The sequence below is a fragment of the Aspergillus candidus genome, assembly GCF_002847045.1.
Source record: "Aspergillus candidus strain CBS 102.13 unplaced genomic scaffold BDW47scaffold_20, whole genome shotgun sequence".
NCBI lineage: Eukaryota > Fungi > Ascomycota > Eurotiomycetes > Eurotiales > Aspergillaceae > Aspergillus > Aspergillus candidus.
In genome coordinates this window covers 68,282-93,942 of record NW_020194025.1, presented here as the reverse complement: position 1 = coordinate 93,942, position 25,661 = coordinate 68,282, and the positions used below count along the sequence as shown (strand labels likewise).

The window sequence follows — 25,661 nt, the reverse complement described above, 5'->3', positions numbered from 1 at the left end:
TGGTTGTCGATTGATGGTTGGTGGTTTGGTTTGACCGTTGCCTGTTGGCAGACATAAAATATCCAGATAAAGAGGGGTAAGTTAAGAAAACGATTACAAACGACGTGACACAACTAGCTGAGACCGTCAATAAATGAGAAGGAAATGATGCAATGCTACCTTGTCTTACAATAGGGCCATCCTGGATCGTACGTTTGGTATAGAGTGCATACTCGGCTCTCTGCATCCAACGAGCACAGGTGATCTACACGACCGAAACAACACTCCCATTAGACCGTCACTGACCATCCCTCAGACTATCCACAAACGCCTCCATCCGATCCACCAATCCCCCCGTCCAGCTTAGATGCGGCGAGTGACCCGCCGCCGCACGGTACATGGTGAACGTGCCCCCTGCCTGCGTCTGCAACTCCACCATCTTCTCCTGATACTCACAGGGTAGTGTGCGGTCGTTCTCCAGCACGAGATATGCACACGGCAGTGTCTTGTAAGGATCGTTGGTGAGCGGAGTGGTCATTATCGGGGATGCCGTTAGCGTCGCCGTCCACTTCTGGGCATCGTCGGCGTCGAGATCGTTGAATAGAAAGCGCGGAGCATCCACTATCGTCCCGAGACCTTCAGGACCGTGTTTCTGCATGATCCCGCTTTAGTAATAGACAGAGTCACCCAGTGGAGGGGGAAACAAGAGGAAGACACACATGAAACTCCATAAACGGCGGCGCGATGACTTCCCCACCCGCCGGCTGGAAGAAGCTATGCACCGACTCCCCGACCGGAATGACAAATGCTCCGATATAGAAGATGCCGATCACTCCGTCGGTCTGACCCGCGGTAGCCTGCACCGCGGGGATGGCCGCCTGGCTGGCGACCCAGCCGCCGGAGGAGTGTCCGACGAGTAGCACGCGCTTGCCATCGCGGACCAGCTGTTTGACGAGATCGAGAACGGCATCGACGTCTTCTGTGTCGCTGGGGTAGCCGGTCTCCGGGGGCGGACGATCGAAGTCCGGGTGGTGGAGGTCGGTGCCGACGTTAAGGTTGGCGAGGTCGCAGGTGGGTCGCTGGGGGCAGTAGGCGTCGATACCGCGCGACTGAATAGCGTGGATCAGTGGTTGGTATGGGGCGGGAGAGTGGTACGAGCCGTGACAGATGACGATGGCGAGATTTCTGGACATTTTGTTTGAATAAACCATGGAGATGTGGATTGACCTGGAGGGAGGAGTTGCAGTGGACAGAGAACCAAAGAGAGATGTGGAGGAGCGGGAAGAAGACAAAGAGGGGGAGATGATGGAACCATGGATGCGGATGTCAGTTCCGCTGATGAGTTGGTCCTTAATTAGTCACGTATGCTTACTGGGATTACTATTGAATCATGCGATGGCTACCATGGTTTGTTTTATGCCAGTGGTCACTGGGGAGTGTCGATGTCGATCTAGAATTAGCCCTAACTTCGACGCATCTCGACTCCTCTTGTCTTTCTTTATCCTTTCAGCCAGAAGTTTATTCTTCGCTGCTTTCTTTGTTGCTTTATTGCTGGATTATATTGTCTATTATTCTGCTATATTGTTGAATATTTATGATGTGTCTATTATGTCACTATCTACCTTTTCTGTATTTTATTCCAACTTGTATACGTTTCGCCTCCACATCCCCAGGGAGATCTCCGCGCGTTGATCAGAGTACCACGCGGGGAAATCAGTTTCTGACCACCTATTTAATAACCCCGACCATCTCAAAATAACCGACCAAACAAACCCAGTAAAATCCCGGCATGAGGATACTCCCCGACACCCAGCACGACAGGCTGGCCGTCGACCAATGTTGATCGCGGCATAGCGAGAGGCATGCCGTGGAACCCTACCACGAGAACTCTGGACTGCACACGAGACGATTCTGTTCAAAAGCAGGTTCAGTCGATTCTCCCATCCTCATATTCATACCTCGACCAGTCTATCTTGACCATTGGATTTCTTCTCCATCTTCATACATTCGATCAACGATGTTTAGTACGCGCGGTATCGCCTTGATCATCTCGACGCCGATCCTTCTGGCTATCAGCACATTATGCTTTCTCCTGCGCATTGTGGGAATCTACATGCGAAAGCGAGGGTGGAGATCGCATGATTATTTTGCGGGCTTGTCTCTAGTGAGTTTTTTCTCATACGTAGAGTCAAACTATAAACTAACCTGATAGTTCTGCCTCACGGGATACGTCTGCGATGTCATCGTCGGTATCTACAACCCACTATAATTCCCTCCTAACCCTATACTAACCAATGAATAGGAGTGGCCGCAGGTGGATACGGCGCCCACGTCCGCACCGTCCCATACAACAAGCTCGTCATCTCACTGAAAGTCTTCTTCGCCTCAGAATGGTTCTGGGCAACATCAGTCGCCTCCTTCCGCATCGCCATCCTCCTCCTCTACGTCGACATCTTCCGCAAGCGCGCCTTCTTCTGGGCGGCTATCAGCACGGGTCTATTAGTCGTGCTCTACTGGGCTGCCTCCATCCTCACCATCGCGCTCCTCTGCCGCCCCATCAACGTCAACTGGAACCGCACCATCACAGGCACATGCGGCAATCTCCGCAAGACCGAGTTCGCCTCGGCGGGGTTCAACATGGGTATTGATCTACTGGTGGTGCTCCTCCCGATGCCAGTCGTCTGGAAATTGCAAATGTCCAAGGAGAAGAAGTTTGGCGTGACGGCAGCTTTCACTTTGGGAATGATGTACCTTTCCCCTATCTCCTCCCACCCACTCCTTCCATCCACACATCCCCATAAACAGCAATTAATAAACAAACCAGAACAGCAGCCGTCAACCTCGGCCGCCTCATTCAAACTAGTTTCTGCTCATCCGCCGACCTCACCTACTGCGCCATTGACAGCTCCATCCTCGTCACAGCCGAGATGTCGTCAGGGATTCTAGTAGCATGTGTCCCCACGCTAGGGCCCATACTATTCCGCACGCGAGCGCGGAACCTCGCCCCGCAACCCCGTCGCAAACTCCCCACCATCGGATCGCTGCGGAACTGGTCGCGCCGTCACAGACAGTCTCCAGATACATTGCTTGATTCGCACGATAGCGACTACGACTGGAACCGGTCGAAGTCGCTTACAGCTGTTCATGAGGGCGCTAATACGGGGACTGGGTCTGCGATGCATTCTGTGGATGCAGAGGGACTTGCTCCTCCTGCGGCTGCCGTTTTGCGAGGGGAGGGGAATGGGGCGAGGATTGAGTCGAGGGTGGAGAGGGGGGATGATGGATATGGGGTTGTATGATTGTTGCTTAGTTGGATACGGGGACTGTTAGTTGTACGGGTTATTGATTTTATGGGCTGTATACTTATGGGCTATACATTTTGGACTATACTTGATGACTCTATACTTGATGGACACTGATACCCTCATTCCACACCATCTCATAGCCCAACAGCATCAATAGAACCTGTAGCAGCACAGGATACAACCCGATTGTAACAGACGGACCCAACCCCAATATCAAAGCAGTCGACTCGAACAAGACACCGTCCTCCCACCCAAGCCAGATGTCTACTATCTAATTGGACCAAATACCCAACACACCAGTCGCACAGGTACCACCACGGCGACATCAAATCAAAGAACACAATAGATCGACGCACAGTCACTGCGCTGCATCTGCACTACCAACCAGGGTCCTACCAACCTGTCATCCGTCCGCACTGCACGTATCCGCCCTCTGACCGTCAGCTCATCTCGAGGTCATGATCCGAGCGTCTAGACTGCTGATGGTGATGGTGACGCGGGTATCATGGCTGCATATCATTCACTATCACAGTCTGAATAGTAACACACCATGTCAGCATTGCGATATTCTCTCAAGAGAGGGGTAAATCGTCGGCCAAGTAGGTCTTTTTGGGAAGGTTATCGTCCGAGAATCCCGAGGGAGCCCGAGGGAGGCTTAAGATGTGTCTTGTGTCTTTGGTTGATATTTTCTGACGATATTCAAGTAGTATATGGGCTCAAGAATTGACGAATCAAATCGAGGAAATGGTTGATATCTATGGTCAGAATATGGCTCGTGATGAGGATGAAGCAAGACGGTATGCTCTCTCTCTCAATACTTCTATTGACAAATTGAGCTTGCCCTACTTATTATGAATCATGTATATGAAGAAAAAGCTAACAATACCAGACTAGACGAGCAATTCGACCTCTTAACCGAGTATCCTCCTTCCCTATCTATCTAACATACACTATAGTATACTAAGGTATACAGAAACATAGGCTACCTAATCCACCCAACCATCCACCCCCACCTCCCCCCAAACGCGCACATCGCAGACCTCGCAACAGGCACAGCCCTCTTCCTCCAACGCCTCGCAAGCACAAACCCAGCCTACACCCTCCACGGAAGCGACATCTCACCAGCCCTCTTCCCTCCCGCCTCCACTCTCCCCCAAAACATAACTCTCACGACCCTCGACATCCGCCAACCTCCCCCATCCCACCTCATCCGGAAATACGACCTCGTCCACGTCCGACAACTCTCCGCCGGCCTCGAAGCAAGCGACTGGCCCGCCGCAATCGCCCACGCCGCAGCGCTAGTACGACCAGGCGGGGCGCTACAATGGGAAGAATGTGACTTCCTAAGCGTGCGGCACTTGCGCGGGGGGGTTGAAAATAGTGTGAGCGCTGCAGGTCACATGGGAGATGTGTTTAAAAATGCGTTGAGGGAGAGGTTTGCGCATGGGTGGAATTGCTTGGAGACGGGGATGAGGGAGGCGGGGTTGGTTGGGGTGGAAAGGGAGGTTGTTTCTTCCGATAGGGTGTTTGAGACGAGGGAAGCACTTACGAGAAATGGGTTGGGGGTTATTGAGGCTTGGATGAGGAGGGTTGTGGGGAGGGGTGGTGCGCTGGGGGTGGATGGGTTGGGTAGAATGGAGGAAGTGGAGGAGTTGGCCAGGAGGGCGGAGGAGGATGTTAGGAGGGGTTGTTATGTTCGGTTTGATGTGCATGTTGTTTGGGGCTGGGTTGGTAGGGATTAGACTAGATTATTTATGCCCTTTGGGGATGTTATCTGCTGTGTAGTAAAGTAGAAGGAGAGAAGAAGTATGTATAGGGTACGTATAGAAAGAGTATAGAACTACCGCCTCTCAAACACAATCCAACACTCCCCCGGCTGTGCCGTGAGCTGATCACGCATATTCTTCTCAACAGAGACACCCTCCTCTGTCCCAGGCGCAAATTGCATCTTGTATCGCGAGACCAGCGCCGCCGTGACCAGCCGGATCTGTGCCAGGGCGAGATTCTTGCCGACGCAGCTGGTGTTGCCTACTTTATTAGTGCTCTATACAGAGGAAAGCACCGAATATCAAATCAATGAAAGAGAAGAAGAGGAGTGTATGGAATACCTAGTCCAAATGGCGCAAATGCTCGTCTGTCTTTGATCAGTTGCGGTTGACTGTACCATCTCTCGGGGATGAAGTCATGGGGTTGAACGTAAGCGGAGTCCACTATACATGTCAACCTTTATCCTTAAATTGATAAATGTAGAAAGAATACGTACAGCGCCCTACTGTGAATCTCGGAGCGCAAATCTTAACACACCCCGGAATATACGTTCCCTCAACCCAAAGCCCTTCCGGCGGAGTATCGCGCGTGCCAAACGTCAAGATAGCTGGTAAGAGACGCATGGTCTCGTTGATGACCCCGTTCAGATGCGGCAGCTTAGACAATGCCACCGGATCATGGCTATCGACGGTCACGAGCTCTAGATATATTTGTTCTGCGTGGGACGGGTATCGCGCGAGGAAATAAAGGAGGTGGGTGAGGGCTGGAGCGGTCGTGTCGCTGTTATAAGGGAACTTAATATGATCCAAAAATAAAGACAAGATCAGGCATACCTCCCCGCTACAACCAGCGTCGCTGTATCCCCGCTCAACCAGTGTTTTCTGCTCCCGTCGTCGCTATGGCTTTCGTGGTCTTGAATAAACCACGAGGCTATGTCTCGATCGTCCAGAGTCCTCTTATAATCAAGTAATCAGCAACCCCCATTGAAAGCAGGTAGAGAGGAAAGAAACCTTCATCCGCCTCTCCATACAAGCATCGCAAAACTCCAACATCTCAAACCACCGCCTCAACCTCCACATCCCCGGCATAATCGAAAATCCCAATCGCGGGATCCAAATCGCCGGACTGAACGGCCCCAGCAGTGCCAGGGCAGACCGGAAGAGGTAAATCACGCGGTGCCACTCTTGGTTCCTCAGCATGCCAAAGTCCTCGCTGAACGCGAAGTCACCCATCGAGTCAAAGGCAAACCAGTACATGATGTTGTTAATCAGGACGGGGTGTGTGTCTTGTTTCTCTACGAGCGCTGTCAGGGTTGACACTTTGGTGTGGATGCGTCGGTGGTATTGCCTTAGGGCTGTCTTATGTTAGCTTTGAGGATATGAAGAGGGTGGGGCAGGAAAGTACCAGCACTACTCAAAGCGTGGTTCCATATTTGCCTCCGCTTCAGGTGAAAAACCCTGTCGCGCGTGAAGATGGACGAGATGCGCGGATGCAGCAGGTCGTACCAGTCCGAACGGGTGTTCTGGTTCCCTGTTCCATCCATGGCCTCGTAGATGGCTGGGTGGAAGACGGTGATCTCACTGGGCCCTAGTCCTATTACTTCTTATTCAAGTTGATACCAATCTCTCTGATAGATACCTGTTCGCACAAACGTCCCATACGTCTTGTGCCACTCGTCCACGACCAGGTGGCCACGCGAGTCACGACATTTCCACACATGCCACAGCTTGGTCAGTGCTGCCAGTTTGGGGCCAGGGAAATGGCGTAGTCTGTGAAAGAAAAGACGATAGATGGAGATGCTGAGGAAGAGAGAAGATAGATACAAGAAGATGAGAACTCCTGGACGGTCTCGCACCGCATATAGACACGTGGTCAGGGCTATGTGTGTCATGATAACCGAGGCGCCTCTCAAATGCCATTCACCTTGGATGAACACAACCTGGTGGGCTAGAACCCCTGACAAGATAGCGACAATCTCTGTCGTCAGCATGGTGTCGATATCGGATGGAAGAATGAAATTGGATTGGGTCAGACAGGAAGCGCCCAGATATAGGACACATTCCCCGCTGACGGCGGCCAGAACCTGGTCATGTAGGATTGCAGTTTAAACGGCAGGGATTAACTCCATGCATGTATTGCCCGTTGTCACTGCTCGGTCCGATGGCATCAACCTACTATGGCTACACGACAGAAACGGATAGTGGTGAGATTGAAGCAACGTGAGAATTGTCATTCTAGGCCATATATCGCGTGTGTAGCTGTCTGAGTACACGGACGTATTTAAGATGGCTGCCCACAATATCAACATCAACATCATATCCAACCTCAGACGACAACCCTCATAAGGACCATGAGTCTTTCCAAGGTAACCACCCAAGTTTCACGTTCGAATACCAACTCACAATGACAGAACAAGACTAGCCTCCTCCGCCATGTCATCTATTCCCGGACCCTCCGACTCATACCCACCATGACCACTATCCTCCACTCCATTCACATCCTATATCTCTTCATTGCCAGCGACTTCAAAACAATCATTATTCCCACCACCATTTTCGGCCTCGCCAACTCCCTCGCCGCTCAATGCTACAACCTCCCACCCCCCGTCACACCCGCATCCACCCGCGCCCCCCAAGCCCTAACCTGGACACTCCTCACCCTCATCCCCTTCGCCATAAGCAACCAACTCAGCCCCTCCGCCATCGCCGAAGACACCCTCAACAAACCGTGGCGACCTCTCCCCCAAAACCGCCTCACCCGCACGCAAGCCAAGACCACCATGCTCATCTTCTACGCTCTGTCCCAAGCCCACGCCCTCCTCACCCGTACCGGCCACCGCCAATCTCTCGCCATGATCCCCCTCGGCACCTACTACAACCACCTCGGCGGCGCAGACCATCACCCCCTCACCCGCAACCTCACCAACGCCGCCGGATACCTCTGCTTCACCACCGGCGCCATGGAAGTCGCTCTAGGCTACCCCCTGCCGCTCACCCGCTTGCCCCCTCGTCTCACAGCCTGGCTCCTCCTCCTCGCCGCCGTCGTTTCCTCCACCGTTCACCTACAGGATCTCTATGACCAGAACGGGGACCACCTGCGCGCCCGTCGCACCCTCCCACTTGTCATCGGGGACTCCGCTGCCCGCTGGGCTGCTGCCTTGCCTATGCTGCTCTGGGGCGTCGCATGTCCGGTTTTCTGGCGGGTGGGCCCCGGGTTGACGATTGTGTGTGTGGGTTTGGCGTGGACCGTAGCGGCTAGGGTCCTGCTGGTGAGGAGCGTGCTCGGGGATCGTATTACGTTTCGGTGTTGGAATTGTTGGATGGTGCTGGTTTATTTGTTGCCGGTTTGGGGACGTAGATGATGAGGATGCTGTGAGTTATTATCCTTAATCTTACTGTGAAACTTTATTATACTTTAGGTCATTATGAAACATCCAGTGATTATCTGATGTAAGTTAATGACTGGCTGATAGTATAATCCCGCATGCTATCTTTGGGAATATGTAAGAATAAGGTTAGCCTGCACTAGCTGTACTGTCACTACATGGCACTATGTATGGAAAGACGGTCGCCATAATTGATTTATTATATTAGTCAAAACTGTCGTCGACATTCTCGCCCGATGATTGGAAAGTCCATTCTACGATTTTAAAAAACTAAACTCTAGTGAGGGGCTGTGATGCTTTGAAAATATCTGATCACCACCAAGTTGGGTTAGGTCCTGCATTTGTTCTCCACCAACATACGGAACAAGGCTGTGAGCTCTCGGAGGGCTGTGATGCTTTGAAAATATCTGATCACCACCAAGTTGGGTTAGGTCCTGCATTTGTTCTCCACCAACATACGGAACAAGGCTGTGAGCTCTCGGAGGGCTGTGTCCAGGGTGAAATGGACCCGAATTTGGGCTTGTTCCACTTCATAAATGCCATGATTGCCAGATACCTTCCCTGGTTTGTCCCTTCCGAGCGAGTCGAGGACCGATGAAATGAAGTTCCATCGCAAAAGGTTGGTATTCAGCTCTCTTGAGGCGACTGGCGGGCTATCTGACTGATGAACATTATAGATCATCGAATCTCGAGGATGAGCACTCCCACAGCTCGATTGTACATGATCCGGTATCGAACCCCGGATCGTGCCTTTCCCAGATATTGCCAGGACGCATCCAGCGCAAATTCAAACAGCTCCACGACAGTCAGCGAGAATGGGCTACAGGGGTGTTGCTCTGTGCCTATGGTACCTCCATCATACTGTTCATAAATGTGGTCTTGACGATTATTGCTGCCAGCATGTCATATTCCAAGCATACAGGTCAGAACTATAATTACTCGGGCCTGTATCAAGGGAATTGTTCCACTTCGAAGAACTTGACCCGTGGTTTACATGCGTTGATAAATGTGCTTAGCACGCTCATGCTGGCGGCGAGCAACTACTGCATGCAATGCTTAAGTGCCCCATCTCGTCAGAGCATCGATGAAGCGCATGCTCAGCGGAAGTGGTTGGATATCGGAGTCCCCAGTTTGAAGAATCTCCGATCAATTGGCCGAAAAAGTCAAATATTGTGGGCATTACTATGCATTACTTCTGTGCCAATCCATTTAATGTTAGCGTGACAAGTTCCTCTGTTTTTTTTCGAAAATGACATCTAACCAAGAGACAGATACAACTCCACTGTGTTTTCTACACTTGCTACCCGTGAATATGGTATTTACGTTGCGTCTTCTGATTTCGATCCAAATGATCCGCCAAAAGAGAATTTGGCTTATCCAAATTGTTTCGATGAACACGCAGCTGAGAATATGTCGGATTTTTACACAAATATACGGACATTCGACAAACTTCCTATCTCCAAGTGTCAAGATGCCTATGCGGTTGACTTTAATACAAACCGGGGAACCGTGATCCTTGTGACCAACAACCCGAGAGCGGGCAACACATCACTACTCTACACAGGAACGGGGAATTGGCCAGACCGGGTTGGTAATCCCAAAAATTTGGGCTATAGTTGGATGTGTAATGGTAGTGATTGCTCCAGGAAAATGCTGGAAGAGGACACAAAGTCCGCCCATGGGAAATGGCCTATATCCGCAGAAGTACGCCCGATGCCAGTGATTTCAGCAACCGTCTTTTCCGAGACAACATATACCCTCAATAGCACGACCCTCAAGGATGTTCCAGACATTCAAGTGTCCAGTGACGAACTCGGCGATATCAGACGACTCAAGCGTCGTATGTGGGAACAACCTCCGTATGAAGAGCTACATCGGTTTCTTCATGATCCCAGAGGTTGGAAAAACAGCTCCTGGGCTGAGGCCATCAAAATACATGAATTAGATAATCCCTGCCCCTCTTACAGTTTGTCAGGCTCGTCACTTGACTCCTCGGCTGGAAGCACCCCAAGCTGGCCAATGCAGCTAGACTACTCGCCAACAAGTCGGGTCGTCGAAACCACTGTCCGCCACTGTTTGAGTGAAAAGGTGAACGAGAAATGTCAACTTCTATTTAGCCTACCTCTCTGCCTCGCAGTCATACTATGCAATAGCATCAAAGTTTTGGCGATATTCTTGACAGCCCACGGTAGTAGGAGGGAAGTACTCCTTACCGTTGGAGATGCTATGTCATCATTTCTCTCTAATCCTGATAAAACCACTGAAGGAAATTGTTTGTTGTCGAAATCGAGCATTAAAGCTTCAGAGTCATGGAAGCCGTCATCTGTTAATGCTCACATTCTACAAAAAGGACGCCAAGTCACCCTTTCCAAGAGGCAGAGATGGGTATACTCCGTGAGCCGCAGAGATTGGATACTAACCATCGCTGTGTTAGTACTCCATAACTCCCTCGGACAAGACCGGTATACACATTCTGACTTTTTGCAGAATTACACTTGTTTTCTTGCTTTCTGGTTACCTTCTTTCTTCGGCTATTATTGGTTTAAGTGATTCCAACAAGGATTCCCTTCGGGGAATTTGGAACCTAGGTTTCGGTACTGTCTCGCCGTCTGCCATAATGAGAACCGACGGCCACAGAAGCTACTATCGATTTCTACCGACAGTTTTGCGCGCAAACGCCCCTCAGATAATCGTCTCACTGGCCTATTTCCTCTACAACCATAAACTAACGTCTATGCTTCTTGCTGCCGAGTATGACGGCTATGGCACGGACCGAAAGCCATTACGCGTCTCCTGGCCCAAAGGACCACAACGTTCGACCTACTACCTCAGTCTTCCTTACAGATACAGCATATGTCTCTTGAGTGCCTCTGCAGCACTGCATTGGCTGATTTCTCAGAGTTTGTTTTTTGTGGCGATTATCCCGTATTCCCCAGATGGGAAGCCCACACCGGACTCTGAAAGGGTGACATGTGGATTTTCTCCGCTTGCGATTATCTTCGCTATGTCTCTGGGCGTTCTGATGGTTGGTGCAATCCTGGCCCTGGGAATGAGACGTTTCAAGTCCAACATCCCTCTTGCCGGCAGCTGCAGCGCCGCAATCAGCGCTGCATGCCATCCCCTGTCCGATGACGAGCATGCACTCAAACCCATCATGTGGGGAGAGGTCCAAATACCACGAGCCGAGCCTACGAGCCATTTTCCCGGCACAAATGAGGAGACAGACTTTTCGGATTCTGAACTAGACGCAAGAGGTCGTGCGGTTCGCAGAGACCAGTCGAGCCAAGAAAGCGGCGTAGGCCTGTTAGCCAGGGATGATGTGTCTGATGACAGTGGGGAATCCTACGGACACTGCAGTTTTACTTCCCACGAGGTCATCACTCCCAGTCCGTTGCGTCGGTATGCATGAACTATATGGATCTGATTCGTCGGTTCTCCCATGCTGTCAGTCTCCGTTGATTGTTATCATCAATCCTTGCCATGAAGCAGGCTGCGTGGCAGATGGGTAACGTATTTCTCAAAAGTACCTATTATATATAAACATGTATTTCATATGATAAGATCTCAAAGAGCATAACCTAGACAACTCGTTTCCAAACCCAAGTCACAACTTCAAGTGTGGGCGCTACTGGCTTATATATCTGCAACTTGGGGTGAAACATATATTTCCTCAGCGTGCCTAAGAAAAGTAGATTAACTCTATACTAACATCATTCTATAGGTATTTCACTTCGAAATTCGTAGGCTCCATTAAGTCTTTCAGGTTTACATTGTACTAACTTGTCACCCATTACATCTATAGACAGACACGTGATATGTCTTCCACATTGACCCAACAACCATCTAAGGGAAAGCAAAACAAGAGTCCATGTAACCAACCAACACCAAAAATTCAATAATAGATCATAACAGTAGTGACTGTGACACACAACCTATTAAGAAGAAGAAAAAAAATCAAGTAAGCGTGATCATTAAAAATAACGATCAAATAAAAATCAAAAAAACCTCCCCCTATCCCCTCCCCCGAACACGACCACGACCACGACCACCCACCCGACCCACCTATAATTCCCCCTTTTATGTAAAGGATCCCCCAAACCCAAACCACCACAGTGGTACGACAATCAATACTCTTCCCGTTTAATTCGACACAATGAGGCTGAGGGCCGACCCAGTCCGCCGGGTCTGTCCATCTTTTCCTCCTCCTGTCAGTGCCACTGTCACACGGAAATATCTTCCTACCCCCCCACCGGACGGACGGGGCTACACCACCTTCCTACAATGGTAATGTACACTACTTAGTAAAGCGCTATACACATAGTTACCTGGTGTAGACCCAGAATTCAGGGCAGTAGCCAATGGGTGTAGCTTGCGCGCGCCTAGGACCAGAGTGTCGGGTTGTTGACTTGCATCAGGGGCCTACTTACCTCGTGTTTCTGTCTCTGTGTGGACTACGGAGTAGGTGGTGCTAGTGCTTTATACGGGGTAGGTATGAAGCTGAGACGTGGGTCGATCCTTTTTTGGCACTTCGTTATTGCCAGTTGATTTAAATTCTCTTCTACTACCTTGGGATGTTGGGAGTTATCCTACTGTGTAGGTAGGTAGGTAGGTAAGTCTCTGTATACGAGGTAACTGCCTCCCTTCCCAGGTACTAACAAGTAGTGCCGCCTCTAGCAGCACTAGCCAGCCACATGTACAACAACAACCATCACCCAATTAACTAAAGTAAGCCATGTGTGGTATGGTCTGCAGGTACGGATCCTTTCCCCAGGGTCTAGCCCATACAATAATAAAAATAATAAAAACTATACTTCGAAACTCCGAACGAGGCCTGGAAATCCCCCATCTTGTCCTCAGGGGGAGGGAGACAAAAAACGACCTAAAAAAGAAGAAAGGAGCACTAGCAGCCCCGTGGTGTGGGTCATACACAAACCGATACTGACACCACGTACGGGGTACGGGTACCTGACTAGATAGATAGAGAGATACGTAGCTAGTTAGGGTGGTAGGTAAGTAGCCAGGTGGTAGGTAAATCACCGAGCAAACCCTCAAGCTAATGATTTAGGTAGTGTCAAGTGTGTCATCAGTCGGCCCGTCCGCGTCAACTAACTAATATAATATAACAGCCGTCGTATCAAAGCTGTTTAGCTCCTTTCTAACTGTATAAGGCTAGAGGATGTTAAAATAGGAGCTGGCTGGGCTGGCTGGGGTTATTTGTCATGATGGCCGTGCTAGTTTAACTATTACTTCCCCCAACTTAATCACTGTTGTTTAATATCATAGAGATTATATCGAATACGGGGAGCTTATTAACGTCAATATATGTTCTTTATTTAAATTATAGTAAGGATAGATTAAATTCAATAGTAGGAAGTAATCCGTGCAGTTAATCTACGAGGCTGATCCTGCTGTCTATTCTGATCCATGATTCAAGATTTTGGACCCCACTGGAGGCAGGTACCATGCAGGGCATACCTATCATCGCCATAATAGCATGGTCAAATGACATCAACCCTTATTAAAACCCATATCTTATACGAGAACGAAGGTGTGGCGGTGCACTATGGAGCCTTCGATTTCTTGGGGTCGGAGAGTTTCCCATCGGCTTTTCCGTCTGGTTGGGATTTCTCCGATTGTTTTTCTTTTTCTGCTTTCGTATATCTCACGGTATACTTCTACTTTATCTATATTCTGTCTATCAGATAAGGAGATGACTCTTTTCAGTCAGTTCATCAATCATCTGTACATCCATTCATAGAAATGTCTTCATATATAATTCCAAGTATCAATAAATATTTAATGTCATGTGGTTGATATGATGTATATCTGTCAAGGAACGTAAGGATTGTGGATGCGCTAACAACCGGCTCTGACACCTGCCAAAGCCAAAACCACTAACAAAAGAAACTAATAACGAATGACAAATGATCGTCCATGCGTGAATCATCAGGGATAATGAAAAAAGCAAATAAAATGAAAAACAGAAAGGGTGGTCCCAAGACATAGGAAAAAAAAGAAAATAAACGAGAAAAAAAAAAAAAAGATAATAGAAAAAAATAGAGGAAGAGATGGAAGGAAAAAATGAAAGAGATCACCACGGACTGCGTGTCCCCACCATCCAATCCTCCATGGCTAACCACTCACTCCACCGCGACTCAGCCGTGTGTAGTTCCTCCTCCGTCACGTCGCGGATCGGTCGGAGGAACGGGACCTGCTCGTCGCCCTCGCCGTCGTACGCCGCCTTGGTGGAGGCCCAGCCGCCGCTCTTCGCCGTGAAGAGGTAGTTGATGCGCTCCTGCTGCCAGAGCCGGCCGACGCCGCCGTGCCAGTCGGGCCCGAACAGCATCTGCAGCACGTCGGGGGTATCGTGCGCCGTGGCGATCAGGCGACGCACGTATGGGCGCAGCCCGACGAAACTTTGCGACGCGGGGGGGCGCTGGCAGGGTAGTCGGAAGTTGAGGTAGGCGGCGAGGGCGTGCGCGCCGGGCGCATGCTGCCCGTATTCGAGGAAGTACTGCGTGCTGGCCGTGTAGCGCGCGTGCCAGTCAGGCAGGTTGACCTGCGAGACATCGGGGATGGCGCTGGACGGGGATGCGGCCATCTCGTCGGCGGCTGGGCTTGCGGGCCAGTGCGCTGGGTGTTCGGCGGTGCCCACGGTCACAGGGGACAGAGGCGCGTTGTCGCGTCTGCCGGAGCTGAGTTCAGACTCGAGAGCTGGGTCTGTAGCTTCTATGCGGAGCAAAGAGTGTTAGACTGGGGATGGTTCTTTGGGGGAGGGGTGTAGAGTAGAAGGGAACTTACTGGTGGGGTAGAAGGTGGAGGAGGGATCGTGTGCGTCTGGAGAAGGAGCAGCCCAGCAGTCTCTTCCAGGAGATTGAAAGTTGAAAGTCATTGTTGGCTTGAACATGTGCCGAATGGTATGCGACGGCTGGAAGGTGGAGGGGTGGATAGAAGATGGGTGGAAGAATGTTCAATGCTGATCTAGACAAAGACAGGTTTGATCAAGTGAAGGGGATTGATCGGTCCTTATACCCCAGTCGATCCCCCCTTCGCAGATATACGAAAGGGAGACAGACGGCCAGTCCGAAAGACATACTAGTCGGTGTAAATCCAAGAGCGCCATGGAGGAAAGACCAAGAAGCGGATCATGAAAGGGTTTGAGCGCGGTTCCATATCTCGTAGGGTATCAAAGAACAGGGGTGAGGTGGAGCTATGGGGCCGAGAGGGAGAGGAAAAAGAAAAAAAAAACATGAAAAATTAAGGATAGAAACGCCGATCGGTCGGATTGCACCGCAGAAGAACTGAGGCTATTCCAAGTCCATCAAGGTCTATTGACGAATGGGTTCAAGCCACAGATGAGCAACCAGCCACAGGGGGAAGGTGGTCAAGCCACGGACTTGACCGGAAGTGGGGCGGATCGTGGCTGTGCGCTTGAGGCGTGGCCTGCACACCTCAAGACTAAGGCAGGCAGGGACACCTGATCCACTCCCCCTTTCGGCCTGCTGGCGGATCCGATGAACTCATTCGGACGAACGAACTGGATGAGCTGGACAACCTCCCAACAAATCAACCCCGATCTGGGTTGCGGTTCCGGCAACCTGGACGACCAGTTGGCACTAAACGTGAAGGGGAAAGGAGTGAAAAAAAGATTTGGAAGAGTTGGAGCCACTAGCGATATGATCTTCGCTAGCCATCCTCCCAAAACTTCAGCCAGCCATGCATCACTTTTCTTAAATTTCTTTTTCTTTTTTATTTTTATTTTTTTTCCCCTTCCATGTGTCCGTTTCTGAATAACAGTCCTATATCCAGCCATTACTCTTCCTGTCTAGTGGATGCTCCGTGACACCCGACCAGCTCTTCCAGCTCTAAGGCTCAACGTAGACCGGCCTTCAATAGTCAGGGAACGGCGCCAAATCCCCCCACCCCCAACGAAATGTCTGTCGTAGGAGTAATGTGACAGCTCGTCGGGCGTGTGTCTCCCCACAGCGTCATCATGATGACTGGACAGTGTGCGTCATTGTCACACCTTGCGACATGACAACTGAATTATTTCTCTTGGGGGAAAGAAGAGTACGGCATGGATGCTGTCCGGTCGCATGCCGGGTCGTCGTTACTCAACATATGTATAGATACCGATTCTTGCCTGCACGATGGGATAACGTGGTCAAGGAGGCTGCAACATGACGCTGTTCTCGTCCCAGCGATGCAAGGGGTGGATCGAGGGTGAAAATTCTAGCAAGGGTCGGCCAGCGTCGATCGGATGAGTGATGCCTGATTAATCACGATGGTTCTTACAAATCTTCAATAACTTGTCCATTATTATTATATTATAAGAATATATTATTGTTCACATCATCAACTACTCTGTAAAACCTGATGATCAGGGTTGTGTCGCTCTTCTCCGACGCTTCTCCGAACTATCGGATTAGGGCTGGGCAGGTTAGCGTGCCTGAAGCCAGTGGCGTCGACCGAGTCTGACCGATCTGATTTAATTTCTTTCCTCCAGGAGACTTCAGTTAGTAGTGTCCTAGATTTGCCCTAATTCTGGCCAATTCTTGCAGTCTTAGCGCGGGACTCCGTTGATCGACCTGCACATCTCCCTTCCAGCCATAGTGCAGCTTCCCCTTCCCATAATATTCAATATGATGGTCTCCTCCCCGTCTCGCCCTAACCCCATCCTGAATCCTGGGCCCTGAACTCGCAATGTCTCACTGCCACGCTAGGATACCCATCATCCACGCCAGATGGGTCTGTCAATCCTGTCAATCCAAATCACGACAGAGGGCTAGTGATGTCTTAGGATTAGATCGCGATCGATCGATCCTTGTACCCAGCTGACTGGGATTGTAGATTCCACTAGAAGTTAGCAAAGCTGGGAAAATAAATCAAATTCTAAAAATGAAACCTGAAATCGACCAATCCAATAGGGTGATTAAGGGTTTTCCCACCGCCATGCGCTGAACGACTCCATCTCCACTTTTGTCGGACGAAGTGGCTGGCTAACACCGTGCTGTCGGTATCTTCCTATATAACCTCCTGGGACTCCCATTGTTCTTGAATTATAGATCAAATCAGATCATACGCCTTCAATCTTCATCCATCTCTATCTCTTTAAATCGACTCTTACCTTGACCTCTATCTCTCTCGACTCGACTATCCTCTGCTCTACTCTTCTACTTCAACATGACCTACAGAACCAACTACGAACCATACGTAAGTCCTTCTACACCATCAAACCAGAACAACCACTTACAAAAATCAGACCACCCGTCCCCTCGATACAACCATGAACATCAACACGGGCTTCGACACAGACTCCGAAATGGAACGCACCTCCGAAGAAATCCTCTACCCACTGGGCTCTCTCTACCCCCACGTCGTCGCCCTCCAACTCCAAGCCGACGAGAACCCCTGGTCCAGATCCAAGATCTACGCGGGCTACCACGATTCCAACTACTGGTCGGACATATCGGTGCCGAACTCCCCTTCATCGGAACATTTCAACAAACCTAGCGGTGAGTCTCTCTTTTTTCTGTTGCAAATGCAGATCAACCCCACAATACACACACCTATCACATTTGCTAACGCGGCTGCGAACAGACTCCACAGCTGGCCGGTTCGTTTCCAGAATACGACGATTCCTCAGCCGCGACGATCTGAAACGACGCCAGCGGTCTTGAATCTTTTGACCCTTGACTGAGACATGGGTCTTTCGGATACGTCTCTCACTGTACCATTTTTCTTTCGTTTTCTTTCGTCTTTCTTCTTTGGAGTCTTTCGAACACTTCACTCCATCAATGTTTAATGTCTAAGCCCGCCACACGCGAACAATACCCCTGTTCTGTCAAGATCTCTTTTCATTTGTCTTTTCGTCTGACTCTGTCTGCAACGCATCTTGCAAGCCTTCTCTCTTTGAGCCTTTCTTTTTGTCTTCTTTCATCTCTTTCGTCTGTCTGTTCTGGGTTAGCGAGGAGTCATCATCATCATCATCATCATTCAAGCATCGGCGAACGAGCATCCTGTACATTTATCTCGGTTGATTTTACATATCTGCATGGTTGGTTAGATCGGACTAGCATATCATACATCATATCCTAAATGGAGCACTACTATTATATTACCGAAGGACCATAAACGAGACAATGAATACCTAGTATACGATAAACTCTCGGCCCCAACCCAATCTGTCACCACCCTATCTGATAATCTCCTCAGCAAAGTTTCCCACCTTACAGCCCACCTACCAATTACCCAAAGTAAGCAAGGAAAGTGACCCAGCCATCCTCGAGCCAACCCAAACCAAACCAAACCAAACCCTAAAGTTCAACCCATGAACCCAACCGCACCACCCGCCAACAAAACATATCACCCCCCCAACCTGCAAAACCCCTGCAGAACATGACTCCTCACACTCCCCAGGGGCACAGCACCCCCTTCATGCTTCCTATTCGAGAAAACACCACAAGACACCTCATACGAACCGGCCCGGTCCTTACTCACACCGCCCTTGTACCCGATTTGATTCCGTCCCGTTTAATCGGAGCTATATACTAGACTCTATGTAGAGTGCGGGTACTGCCGTCTTGCTTCTCACGGACCTAGTTTGAGGCCGCAGATGGGCTGTCATATGCGAGTGATGGGGGTGGTGGTGTTGACGGCGCGTGCCTCGGGTTTGCGTGCTGGATAGTATTCATCTGGTTGTTTTTCTCAGGGGTGGGTTGGTTGGACCTGCGTGTGTGGTGTCATATGATATGTTTTGGTTCGCTGTGCTGGAATGGAGCGGGTAGCGCGTGAGGTTATTTTTTTGCTGCTGTTTTGATATCTAACTGTCTTGGTATGCGGTGTTTGCTTGGGGTGGGTTTGATCGTAGATATCTAGATACCTTGGGACTCGGGTTGGTTTTAGTATACAGCTATGGACTTGAGTTTGCGTTTGCGTTTGCGTTTTCTTAGCTATATAGGTACTTGATACACTCTATAGTTCATGTCCAGTCATTTCTTAGTAGTAGACAGTAAGTAGTGTATAGCATGGTGTCTACCTATGTGACGTAAGTAGGCAGTATAAAATCACAAACCCATATTATCCAGGAAAAACCACCCACCCGGCCAAGAATGAAGAGAAAAAGAAAAGAGCACGACCTCACCCTGCAGCATACCGATCATTCGATGATCCCTCCCACCACGACCGTGGCACCATGGTCACCGCCTGTCCAGAGTCCACGAACCGGTTTGCATTGAAACTCAATCAAGAAATTGATCTGATCATCTACTTACTATACTGATATTGATAGCTATATCACATCCACCTAGTCCATAAACACTACATCACATACGTCATATCATATCATATGCAGGCACACAAGACACGCATCGCTAGATAGACACACGTACACTCCACGCACCCCACAAAATACCGCAGGAGGAGGCAGTGGCAGTGGCAGTGGCAGGGTGGTAGTGTGGGGTCACTGGGGTGGAGGAGAGACAGACCGACGATCACGATGGACATTAGTAAATATTAGCCGGCCAAACACCGTGCATGCTTGCTTCTTCAGGAGTAGGAGTAATGCCAATATCGCTATTTACCGGTATATGCTCGGTTAACTAGTTGGGATTTGCATTCGGATATCACACCTATTCCTGCTTCTCCCCTCCCCTGTGCGTGTCTATGCAGGTCGTGCTGCAGGGTGGGTTGATCACGGGAGTTGAGCTGGGCTGGGGTGCATGGTGGGGTTTGCTTTTTCTTGCTTTCTTTCTTTCTTTTCTTTTTTCTCTCTTTTTTTGTTTGTTTGCCTTGATTCATTTGGTTTTGGGTCGTAGGATTGTGGAGTAGATGGGTGGATTATTAGCATACTGCGATACTTGGTGAACGAATACGACTAGATAGTAGATAGTGGGTAGTAGAGTAGGTAGGCGAGTGATCATTAGGAAAGCGTACAGGATGCCGTTGATAGCCGGTTCAATTTTGTCAAGCTAGGATACTGGGGCTCATAAACATAGAACGATAACATTCCTCATGCTAACTCCATGAAATCAAATCAAACTGAACTGTGTACAGTGCGGGGATTGAAACAAAATGGGTATAGAATCCAATGATCGCATATCACCGACCGTGCAAAGGGTAAACATCTGTGCATCTGCATCAAACCAAGAGGGAAACAGAAAAAAGGGAAAGATAGAGAGAAAAAGAGGGAGGGAGAGAGAGAAAACCAGAAAGAAACCATAACTCCATCAGCTCATCAGGAACTTTTCCCGCGTTCCATATCCCAGCATCTCAAATCCGTAGGAAACTGTCAAGGAGTGAAGCACCGTGATCGTAATCCATAATCCATAAAAATAAACCATAACCGTAAACGTCGTAGGAATGATGGGTCGGAAAGGTCAGATCGAAGTCATATCCCCCATTAGCATATCCTGTCAATCTGAACCAGCAGATGTAACTCCATCAACCAGCTCTTTATTATGCAAGAATCCCAGAGCCAGATGTTCCCGACCCCCATCGGAACTGCTTCAGACCACCCCGGACGGCTTCCTGCCCGCAGGCGGCCGACGTCCTGCCGCTCGCGAGGCTACCGTCCCCCATGACGGATCCAACCCCTGTGGCCTCCATCCTCCCCACCTCGCGACCCAGCACGTAGCCGGCGGAAAAGCTGATGGCGGAAAAAAGCACCACGACCCCGGCGCTGATCACCCAGGTCATGATGGTGGGGCTGTTTGTAGGCTCGCTCGTGGCCGTCCGTCGGCCCTTCTTGATGGAGGCACGGTCTTTCGAGGCGGACGACCGGCGTTTCCCTCTGGGGGTGCCCGGTGCCACGGGCTGTGCTTGGGGTGCGGACCGCGGAGCCTGGGCGGCACCTGGAGTTTCGGGGGCGGACGGGGTCTCCTGTTCCATGACTTCCTCGCCCATCGCGACCGACTCAGAGACCATCCGGAAGGATGACGGTTGGCCTCGGCTGCTGGGACCGGTCGGTGTGGGCTGCGTCTCCGGTTTTGGCAGGCCTCGAGCGGCGGCGGCACACGAGAGTAAGGTGGACAGGCTGGCGCGAAGGGCGGCATCGTGGTCGGCCTGATAGGACGGCGAGATCATGTTGTAGGGACTGTGTTGTTGCGACCGGCGTCGGGCGGATTGGCTGCTGGTCTGGGAGCTCCGCCGGATCGCCGTCCGTCGACTGCAGTTTGACACGTCGCTGGGCTGCGAACGGTGCCGGTCTACAGGCCGTGTCCAGGATGGGTCCCGGGTTGCAGGGGGATGCGAGAAGACATTGGGCTGGGGCACAAACGGCGAAGAGCTGATGCGCATTCCGAGGGCGGTCGAGTTGTCATCCTCGTCGCTGGACGGACCGGCGTCATCGGAGGGCGATGAAGACGGCGCCGATCGCGGCTGGGATGGAACGGCAAGAGACCGACGGGGCATCTCTTCGTTGGAACTGCTGAGGACCCGATCTGACTCGCTCTCGCTTTCATCATATTCCTCCTGGCTGCTACTTGCTTCCCGCGAAGAATAATCGACCTCGGCGGCGGTGATGGCAGCCAGGTGCTGCAGACGACGTCGGCGACTGCGCTGGTGGTAGGGTCGGGAACCATCCTGCTCCACCCGAAGGCCCGTCGTGATGATGTCGTCGCTGGTGCCGGCCGAGGAGAGGGAGGACGAAGACGGTTGGGACGCGACTTCAATCCACGAATCTATATAATACCGAAGTGAGTACATGGTGGCGGTGGTACCATCGAAAGTATTTGAACAAGAAGTATAACATCTGCATGCTGGACTGTCTCTGCAGGGGCAAAGGCTTAGGGGAGGGGAGGGATGGGGAGGGGTAGGATATGTATTATCTCCAGAGCGTGGCGTACCTTCAGATCTCGTGGGAGCAACACCCGACGGAGGGCGTGACTGAAGGGGATTCTGATGATGAACGTCGCGCGTCACTGGACCGCCCGGTCGGGACTCTTCCTGCACCTGACCCAGTAGGTCATAGTGATTGGGCTGCATGGCTCTGTAGTGGAGAGGCAACGGCGAGATGGAGACGGTCGAGATGAACAGTCGAGAGCAGAAGCGTCCGTACAATGAAAAAGATGACGAGAAAGAGGGGAAAGGAAAACGATATAGATGGATGAATAGATAAGGGGGATGGAAAAGTAGGCGGGACCAGGCCGTCAATGTATATCAATCAGGCCACCAAACACTGCAAGCCTCCCGGGCTGTACTTCGTAGCGGTCAAGACTGGTGGGTGGCCACGACGCAATGCAACTGGTTCTGGCGGGGGTGGATGTGAGGGGGGCGATAGTCGCACTCTAAATGATTGATTATCTTATCAGGTTCCCCTCCCGTGGTGGAGAGAACGGATCGTCCAATATATGAAGGATGTCCTTCTTTGTCTGGCGGTGTCTTCAGTGTCTTCCCCAGGTTGTGCGATGGTGGCTTTGGGGGTGCGTATTTTCTCTTTCTCTTCTCTGGGACTGGACCAGAACCACAAAGGAGGGGTGACAAGGGAGCAGAGAGGCTAAAAAGGACGGGAGGCTGAGCCAGTCAGCTCTGGGATTCTCTGCTGATGAAGCCACTGGTCAGTAGATCATCCGACAACGGACAGCTGACTTGTCAATCACGGTCGCAGACATTTGCACCAGACCCAGTCAGAGGAAGGGTGGAATGTAGGATGGGATGAACAGGCAGAATGGTGGATGAACAAGAGAGGGGAAGATGAAGAATGATGTCAAGAAAAGTGGGGAGAGTAAGGAGAAAGAGAAGAGGAAGAAAGATCCAAACAATGAGATCCGTCGATGGACCCGCCGGGACCAGAGGATGCCCCAGGTACTCAGGCAGTCAGGCCGCCATCCCCCATCTGTCTCCTTCTCCATCTACAGTCACCTCCTGGGAAAAAAACATCATTATAGCCGTATATTATCAAGAATCTATCAACTAACGACTATAGTAATATAAATAGTAATAGATAAAAATAGGAAAAAGAGAACAAACTTTTTAATAGGCCCAGAACCAGTCAGCAAGAAAAAAAACACCCATACGTAATCCTACAGAATCAACCCGGATATTCGAAACAATTAATGGTCATGACAACGTGAGCGATTAGAAGGTGACCTTGGTGCCCTTGTACTCAGGGATGTTACCCCGAGCCTTGTTGGGAGCACCATCGCGACCGCCGAAGCCGCCACCGAAGCTGCTGCCACCACGGCCACCACCACGGCCACGGCCACCACCACCACGGGGGCCACCGCGGCCGCCACCGCGGCCACCGAAGCTACCACCACGGCCACCACCACCGCCGCCGTTGTTCTGGCGGGGGGTGCTGAAGTCCAGACGGACGGAACGGCCGTTCAGGTCAGCGCCGTTGAGGTCGTTGTAGGCCTGGCGAGCCTCATCCACCGAAGAGTACTGGACGTAGCCGAAGCCCTTGGGGCGGCCCGACTCGGGGTCGGTGGGCAGACGGATACCCAGAACGGTACCCTTGTCACCGAACAGCTCGTGCACGGCATCCTCGTTGGCGCTGAAGGGAAGGTTGCCGACGAACAGAGTGTCGCTCTCGGGGCTGGCCTGGTCACCGAAGCTACGGGCACGGTTCTGCGCACGGTCGTTGCCCTGGCCCTGGTTGTTGGCCGGACGCTGGGTGGCATAGTCCAGGTTGACGGGGCGGCCGTCGATATCTTGGCCCTTCTTGTTCTCAAAGGCCTTGGCGGCATCGACAGCGCTGGTGAACTCGACATAGCCGAATCTGGGGACCGTTAGTATGACAGGATCCATTGTTTTCGGTATGGTGGTTGAACTTACCCGCGGGAGCGACCAGTGTCACGCTCAGTCACGATGCGAGTGCCGGCAATCTCACCGAACTCCTCGAACTCGCGCTGCAGCCACTCCTCGTCCACGTTCCACGACAGGTTGCCGACGAACAGGTTGGCCGACGCGCCAGCGGGGGCCTCCTCGGTCTTGGACTTCTTGGGAGTAGCGGACGACTCATCCTCGGCCTTGCGCTTCTTGGAAGGCTTCTCGCTCTCGGAGGAGTCGGAGGAGTCAGAGTCGGAGTCCGAGTCGGAGTCCGAGTCGGAGTCAGAAGAGTCGGAAGATTCCTGTTGGCCGTTAGTATTACAATCATATATCAAGGGAAGAGATGGTCCATACCTTCGCGGCCTTCTTGGCCTTGGGGGCCTCCTCCTCGCTCTCAGAGTCGGAGGAGTCGGACGAATCAGAGTCGGAGGACTCCTTGGCGGCCTTGGTGGCCTTGGCGGGCTTCTCCTCCTCAGACTCAGAGTCAGAGTCGGAATCAGAGTCGGAAGACTCGGCCTTCTTGGCAGCGGGCTTCTCATCCTCAGACGACTCGTCCGAGGAATCCGAAGACTCGGAAGACTCCTCCTTCTTAGCGGCCTTCTTGTCGGCCTTCTTGGGCTCAGCCTTGGCCTTCTTGGCGGGCTTCTCCTCCTCGCTCTCGCTCTCGCTGCTGGAGGCATCCTCCATGTCCTCATCGGACTCGGAGGAGTCGGAAGAGTCAGAAGACTCAGCCTTCTTGGCGGGCTTCTTCACCTCCTTCTTGGCGGGCTTCTTCTCCTCCTCGCTCTCGCTGCTGGAGCTGGAGCTGGAGTCCATCTCCTCGTCGCTGTCCGACTCGGACGAGCTGCTGGGAGTAGGGGCCTTCTTCTTGCGCTGGGCCTTCTCCTCCTTGGCAGAGAGCTTGCGAGCAATCTCCTTACCCTTGGACTTGGGGGACTCGGAGCTCTTGGAGACACCGGCACCCTTGACCTTGGACAAGGTCTTGTCAACAGGCTTCTCACCACCCTTCTTGGAAACAGACTTGGTCTTGGACATTTTGAATCTATGAAAAAGAGGGTTAGCCAGGAAACAACAAACGGGGTTCAGTGGAAGATATCCTTACCAAGTAATGATAATCAACGGAATAAAACCCACAAAGTTCAGTGCGGCAGAAATAACCCTCAAGCACCCGATTTGATCAAGCTCTGGTCAATACCCACAAGTAACCGACAATGACAATGTTCAAGCCCACGATAGACAGGAGAAATGCAACCGTCTGTGATTTAGAAACCCACGAGATTAACCCAAAGATCCCACAAAGATTGCGATAGCCCACAGCCCTCAGTGTATACAGCCCACAAGGTGTCTGTTGAAGTGTGTAAGTACTAGCTCAGAGGATATCAAACCACTGAGAAGATAAGATAGGTTACTTAGGGAATACTAAGCAAGGGGAAAAGAAGTAAAGATGAGTGAAGGAT

At 51.2% G+C, this 25,661-nt stretch overlaps 10 protein-coding genes across 10 annotated transcripts; 5 read left to right on the top strand and 5 right to left on the bottom strand.

The window, feature by feature from the left end:
• Positions 1 to 110: 110 nt before the first annotated feature.
• On the bottom strand, positions 111 to 1,309 carry BDW47DRAFT_105155 (alpha/beta hydrolase). The gene is made up of 2 exons (XM_024812492.1): positions 699 to 1,309; positions 111 to 631 (listed from the first exon to the last, which is right to left on the bottom strand). The coding sequence occupies exons 1-2, from the start codon at positions 1,188 to 1,190 to the stop codon at positions 278 to 280; spliced, it is 846 nt and encodes a 281-aa protein (XP_024672310.1). The 5' UTR covers positions 1,191 to 1,309; the 3' UTR covers positions 111 to 277.
• A 324-nt stretch (positions 1,310 to 1,633) lies between these two features.
• On the top strand, positions 1,634 to 3,278 carry BDW47DRAFT_131537 (uncharacterized protein; the record flags this gene model as incomplete). The annotated part of the gene is made up of 4 exons (XM_024817335.1): positions 1,634 to 2,143; positions 2,192 to 2,228; positions 2,282 to 2,726; positions 2,804 to 3,278. The coding sequence occupies exons 1-4, from the start codon at positions 1,997 to 1,999 to the stop codon at positions 3,276 to 3,278; spliced, it is 1,104 nt and encodes a 367-aa protein (XP_024672309.1). The 5' UTR covers positions 1,634 to 1,996.
• Positions 3,279 to 4,052: 774 nt separating this feature from the next.
• Positions 4,053 to 4,857, top strand: BDW47DRAFT_117320 (class I SAM-dependent methyltransferase; the record flags this gene model as incomplete). Its single annotated transcript, XM_024815061.1, has 4 exons — positions 4,053 to 4,081; positions 4,174 to 4,203; positions 4,258 to 4,767; positions 4,827 to 4,857. 4 exons carry the CDS (start codon positions 4,053 to 4,055, stop codon positions 4,855 to 4,857), a joined length of 600 nt encoding a protein of 199 aa, XP_024672308.1.
• Positions 4,858 to 5,124: 267 nt separating this feature from the next.
• On the bottom strand, positions 5,125 to 7,041 carry BDW47DRAFT_131536 (cytochrome P450; the record flags this gene model as incomplete). The annotated part of the gene is made up of 7 exons (XM_024817334.1): positions 5,125 to 5,312; positions 5,393 to 5,494; positions 5,548 to 5,831; positions 5,885 to 6,006; positions 6,062 to 6,405; positions 6,456 to 6,638; positions 6,690 to 7,041. 7 exons carry the CDS (start codon positions 7,039 to 7,041, stop codon positions 5,125 to 5,127), a joined length of 1,575 nt encoding a protein of 524 aa, XP_024672307.1.
• Positions 7,042 to 7,521: 480 nt separating this feature from the next.
• BDW47DRAFT_117318 (UbiA family prenyltransferase) lies at positions 7,522 to 8,631 on the top strand (the record flags this gene model as incomplete). Its single annotated transcript, XM_024815060.1, has 2 exons — positions 7,522 to 8,274; positions 8,524 to 8,631. The coding sequence occupies 2 exons, from the start codon at positions 7,522 to 7,524 to the stop codon at positions 8,629 to 8,631; spliced, it is 861 nt and encodes a 286-aa protein (XP_024672306.1).
• Positions 8,632 to 9,207: 576 nt separating this feature from the next.
• On the top strand, positions 9,208 to 11,845 carry BDW47DRAFT_131534 (uncharacterized protein; the record flags this gene model as incomplete). The annotated part of the gene is made up of 4 exons (XM_024817333.1): positions 9,208 to 9,650; positions 9,708 to 10,406; positions 10,440 to 10,865; positions 10,924 to 11,845. Coding segments are annotated over 4 exons (2,490 nt in total), but the record flags the coding sequence as incomplete, so codon positions are not given.
• Positions 11,846 to 14,527: 2,682 nt separating this feature from the next.
• Positions 14,528 to 15,328, bottom strand: BDW47DRAFT_131532 (uncharacterized protein; the record flags this gene model as incomplete). Its single annotated transcript, XM_024817332.1, has 2 exons — positions 14,528 to 15,165; positions 15,238 to 15,328. 2 exons carry the CDS (start codon positions 15,326 to 15,328, stop codon positions 14,528 to 14,530), a joined length of 729 nt encoding a protein of 242 aa, XP_024672304.1.
• Positions 15,329 to 17,519: 2,191 nt separating this feature from the next.
• BDW47DRAFT_105150 (uncharacterized protein) lies at positions 17,520 to 18,542 on the top strand. The gene is made up of 3 exons (XM_024812491.1): positions 17,520 to 17,649; positions 17,699 to 17,951; positions 18,037 to 18,542. The coding sequence occupies exons 1-3, from the start codon at positions 17,620 to 17,622 to the stop codon at positions 18,114 to 18,116; spliced, it is 363 nt and encodes a 120-aa protein (XP_024672303.1). The 5' UTR covers positions 17,520 to 17,619; the 3' UTR covers positions 18,117 to 18,542.
• A 2,232-nt stretch (positions 18,543 to 20,774) lies between these two features.
• Positions 20,775 to 22,722, bottom strand: BDW47DRAFT_27671 (uncharacterized protein). The gene is made up of 2 exons (XM_024818642.1): positions 22,281 to 22,722; positions 20,775 to 22,115 (listed from the first exon to the last, which is right to left on the bottom strand). The coding sequence occupies exons 1-2, from the start codon at positions 22,417 to 22,419 to the stop codon at positions 20,893 to 20,895; spliced, it is 1,362 nt and encodes a 453-aa protein (XP_024672302.1). The 5' UTR covers positions 22,420 to 22,722; the 3' UTR covers positions 20,775 to 20,892.
• A 588-nt stretch (positions 22,723 to 23,310) lies between these two features.
• On the bottom strand, positions 23,311 to 25,454 carry BDW47DRAFT_27655 (putative nucleolin protein Nsr1). The gene is made up of 4 exons (XM_024818641.1): positions 25,307 to 25,454; positions 24,559 to 25,246; positions 24,211 to 24,506; positions 23,311 to 24,154 (listed from the first exon to the last, which is right to left on the bottom strand). The coding sequence occupies exons 2-4, from the start codon at positions 25,237 to 25,239 to the stop codon at positions 23,512 to 23,514; spliced, it is 1,620 nt and encodes a 539-aa protein (XP_024672301.1). The 5' UTR covers positions 25,240 to 25,246; positions 25,307 to 25,454; the 3' UTR covers positions 23,311 to 23,511.
• Positions 25,455 to 25,661: the final 207 nt, after the last annotated feature.

What these genes read in the sequence shown, in the direction of transcription:
- BDW47DRAFT_27671 (XM_024818642.1), bottom strand. Translation starts at nt 22,419, where the DNA reads ATGCAGCCCAATCACTATGACCTACTGGGTCAGGTGCAGGAAGAGTCC. An exon ending in TGCTCCCACGAGATCTGAAG is followed by an intron (nt 22,116 to 22,280) that starts GTACGCCACGCT and finishes GGTATTATATAG; the next exon opens with ATTCGTGGATTGAAGTCGCG.
- BDW47DRAFT_105150 (XM_024812491.1), top strand. Translation starts at nt 17,620, where the DNA reads ATGACCTACAGAACCAACTACGAACCATAC. An exon ending in GAACCAACTACGAACCATAC is followed by an intron (nt 17,650 to 17,698) that starts GTAAGTCCTTCT and finishes TACAAAAATCAG; the next exon opens with ACCACCCGTCCCCTCGATAC. An exon ending in ACATTTCAACAAACCTAGCG is followed by an intron (nt 17,952 to 18,036) that starts GTGAGTCTCTCT and finishes GGCTGCGAACAG; the next exon opens with ACTCCACAGCTGGCCGGTTC.
- BDW47DRAFT_27655 (XM_024818641.1), bottom strand. Translation starts at nt 25,239, where the DNA reads ATGTCCAAGACCAAGTCTGTTTCCAAGAAGGGTGGTGAGAAGCCTGTT. An exon ending in AGGCCAAGAAGGCCGCGAAG is followed by an intron (nt 24,507 to 24,558) that starts GTATGGACCATC and finishes AACGGCCAACAG; the next exon opens with GAATCTTCCGACTCTTCTGA. An exon ending in GACACTGGTCGCTCCCGCGG is followed by an intron (nt 24,155 to 24,210) that starts GTAAGTTCAACC and finishes AACGGTCCCCAG; the next exon opens with ATTCGGCTATGTCGAGTTCA.
- BDW47DRAFT_105155 (XM_024812492.1), bottom strand. Translation starts at nt 1,190, where the DNA reads ATGGTTTATTCAAACAAAATGTCCAGAAATCTCGCCATCGTCATCTGT. An exon ending in CGCCGTTTATGGAGTTTCAT is followed by an intron (nt 632 to 698) that starts GTGTGTCTTCCT and finishes GGGATCATGCAG; the next exon opens with AAACACGGTCCTGAAGGTCT.